We start from the raw sequence: 3829 nt of genomic DNA on the forward strand, positions 1-3829 counted from the left end.
AGCCCTGGGTGGCACGGTCTGCTTTGCTCCCCGCCGTTTGTCTGATTTATCTGTGCGCAAATGTGGGGCTGTGGGGTGCTACCCACTGCTCTGCCTGCCCCGTTCTCTGCCACTCTGAGTCCGGCCCTCTGGGTTTATCTGCATGAATGTGGGGCCGCAGGGTCTGCTAGTGGTCAGACTGCCTGCCCCGTTCGTCCCACACTCTGCCAGTGTCAGTCCCGCCACGGCCACGTGAGTCCTCTCTGCCCCCGCTACCCGCCTCTGCCCCACCTACCGGTCTGGATGAATGTTTATTTTTTATTTCCTTGGTGTCGGACTTCCTTGCCGTTGGATTTTCTGTCAGTTCTGGTTGTGTGAGGAGGCGCAGTGTGTCTACTTATACCGCCATCTTGGTTCTCCCCCCACCAAGACTCTTGAAGTGTCTTCCTGTTGAAAACTAAATACCATGTTTGTTGTTCAATAAATCCCTTTGGAAGACTATTTCTTGGTCAAATCCCAAGTCCCTACCATATTCATTTTATCTACAGCTGCTAGACAACTAATGATTCAACTAATGGTCATTTATTTATATTTAAAATTGTGTTCTATATGTGTTCTGTCAGAGTCTGTGTAATACTGTGAATAATCTTAAGCTCTGATTCTGCTGTAGATCTTGTAAGCAAAAATGTTTTATCAGTGATTTCTATTAAAAGATTTTAAATGCATGCCCTTTCTAATTCCATCTCCTAACCCCTATTCCATGGAACTAAGATCAATAAAATAGTTTATGTATGTTGGTATGTATGAAAGGAGAATTCAAGGAGTGTGTCAGAGTAAAAAGATTGATCTTCGAGCACTTTCTCATTAAAATTATGTGATATATTCTTTAGGAGACAAGATAAAATTTTAAGTCATAGAATTATAAATACTTGCAGGAGGAACAGATTTCTATTTTAACAAAACAGAAATTGAGAAGAGAAGAAGTTAAATGCCATTCCCTGGGCTGTATGGTTGGCTATGTGGTAGTAAACTTGATAATAAATCAGTGTTCTTCTGCTAGGTAAAAATCAGAAAAATTATTTTTTTCTATGTTTCTGATGGGTTTCAGCCAGATAACTTCTATCTGTGAATATGTTAACAATTCTTCTCTGGAAATTTATAAGAGTTATGCAACTGTTCATTGAAGTCTGTCTATAATGCTGCTTAAGTGCCCATGTCACTTATATGTGATATAATTTTTATATGTCCTTTCTGTAAGGATATCATTACAGATTAATTGTAAATATCTAAATGTGTGTGTTTAACATATTGTCAGCCCAGGATGAGTGCTCACTCAATGCTAGCTGTCATCTTTAGGATATGTAAACAAATGGATGGACAAATATGTAGATAAATAGATCTGCTCATGATGGTATAATCACCATTTGATTGTCCATTAACACCAGAACGGAAAGTGTTATTTTCATCACCTATCACTTAAGTGGCTTTCTGCTGTGATCCATAATATCCTATCATTATCTTTCAAACTAATATACCAAATGAGGTTGTAAAGAATAGTAAAGATAAGTTTTTATAAAGGAAACAAAACTATGAATGTGAATTCTTGAAAATGGAGGTTTTGCTTTAATAGAATCATACTTTCTATTGATTTTTTAAGTACAGGGTTCTACCTATCATTCAGGACAATGGATGTGGCCAATAAATCTACTATTTCTAAATTTGTTTTACTGGGACTCTCTGATTCTTGGGAACAACAGATGATTTTCTTTATGGTGTTTTCATTGTTTTATGTGGCACCAATGGTCAGTAATAGCTTCATAGTCATCACAGTTATAGCTGACTCTCACTTACACTCACCTATGTATGTCCTACTTACCAACCTTTCCATCATTGATATGTCTCTTGCTTCTTTTGCCACCCCTAAGATGATTACAGACCTTACTGGACACAAAACCATCTCCTTTGATGGCTGCATCATTCAGATATTTTTTCTACATCTTTTTACTGCTACAGAGATAATTTTACTTATGGCTATGTCCTTTGATAGATATATTGCAAAATGTAAGCATCTCCACTATGCTTCAATCATAAGTCCCTAAGTGTGTGTTGCTCTTGTGGTGGCTTCCTGGGTTGTGGGAGTCATACATTCAATGAGCGAGGTCATATTTGCTTTCATTTTACCATTCTGTGGTCCCAATGAAGTAGATAGCTTTTTCTGTGACCTTCCTGTGGTGTTCCAGTTGTCTTGTGTGGATACTTATGTCCTGGGCCTCTTTATGGTCTCAACAAGTAGCATAATTGCCTTGTCTTGCTTTATTCTTTTATTTAATTCTTATGTTATTGTCCTGGTGACTGTCAAGAATCATTCATCAAGAGGGTCATCTAAGGCTCTTTCTACCTGCACAGGTCATTTCACTGTTGTCTTCATGTGCTTTGGGCCTTGCATCTTCATCTATATGTGGCCACTAAGGAGTTTTTTAGCAGACAAGATTTTGTCTGTGTTTTATACCATCTTTACTCCAATTCTGAATCCAGTAATCTATACTTTGAGAAACCAAAAAGTGAAGACAGCCATGACAAAATTTAAAAATAGGCTTCTAAATTCCAACAAGGCAACTCCTTTGCATAATTTTTAGTTAACATCTAGTTTTAGTTAACTTCTAGTTTTAACATCCTAGGCATTAAGTACCACAGTTTTTGAATACACAGCATGTGCTAGGCTTTTATTTCTTATTAAACTGTAATTGCCAAATTTGTGAAAATACAAGGTAAGTTTATTTTTAAAACTATTTCATGCACATGTTTAAAATACATTTAAATTTTAGAAAACCAAGTTGACAAAAGCAATTTCTTCTAAAAGCAAAGAAAATCTGTAGAAATTCCAAGAGTGACTATTCCAATTAGGAAATTCAAGATTAATATCCTGTTTATTGAAAAAAGGAAAGAAAGGAGAAGAGGAAAAATCAATTAAAAGATATTTAGGGGACAGAAGGAAGAGGGACAACAGAGCAGCAGGTGAGACCAGAACTGCTCAGTGAGGGGTCTTGAAGACAGTAAGAAGGTGAAGGTTTTCACTGCAGGCTTGCCTGTCAAAAATTATCAAAGAGGATTTTAGGAAGATGGTGGTGAGATAGGTGGGAGCAGAGTCCACTTCCGCCTGCACATGGGTGAAACACCTAGCCTATCTACTGAGGAACAAAGCGAACAGCCAACAGTACCCTAGCATTTATGAAGATAGGAGACCCAAAAGCATAGAGGACACTGAAAAACCAGACGGTAAGGGGATTGCTTCAGGACAATAAGGTCCCTGGGACCAGCACAGGGACCAGGGCTACTGTAGACCCAGGCCTGCACAGGACTCCTGGGAGAGAGTCAGGTTAACAGCTCCCTCCCCTGACAAACAAGGTTTGAGCAGCACCAAGAGAGACTGGTTGCTTGAAGTCACATGGAGGGGAATAAGGACGAAGTAGTAAACCTACAGAGACCATGTGGGCCGGCTGGGAAGAGTTGATAGTTGGGCGGTGTCAGGCCCTGACCCAGAGAGTCCCTGGTCTAGCTGGAGAAGTGGGCTATGTGACAGGACAGGCCCTTCCTTGTATGGAGCAGCAGGACTGAGGAGGAGGAATTTCTCAAACAGAAAAGGAAAAAAAAAAGAGAGACACTCAGGGGCAGCTTGGGGCATTCTCCTGCAGCAGCAACTCCAGTCTCCTCTCCATCCAGCCGCCCGACTCTCACACGCAGGTGTGAGGGGCACTGAGCCCACATCCGAGGCACTGAAGAGAGTGCGCAGCAGGGAAGGCCCCGCACATGTGCTCGTACCCAGAGCCCCAAGGAGGGTGTGTGTATGAAC

General features: G+C 40.5%; 1 protein-coding gene across 1 annotated transcript; it reads left to right on the forward strand.

The window, feature by feature from the left end:
- The first annotated feature begins 1664 nt into the window (after positions 1-1664).
- On the forward strand, positions 1665-2615 carry LOC112311094 (olfactory receptor 4K2-like). Its single transcript, XM_024567326.1, is given in 1 exon segment — positions 1665-2615. A coding segment is annotated over 1 exon segment (951 nt).
- The last annotated feature ends 1214 nt before the right edge of the window (positions 2616-3829 follow it).

The sequence above is a fragment of the Desmodus rotundus genome, chromosome 7 (assembly GCF_022682495.2).
Source record: "Desmodus rotundus isolate HL8 chromosome 7, HLdesRot8A.1, whole genome shotgun sequence".
Lineage (NCBI taxonomy): Eukaryota > Metazoa > Chordata > Mammalia > Chiroptera > Phyllostomidae > Desmodus > Desmodus rotundus.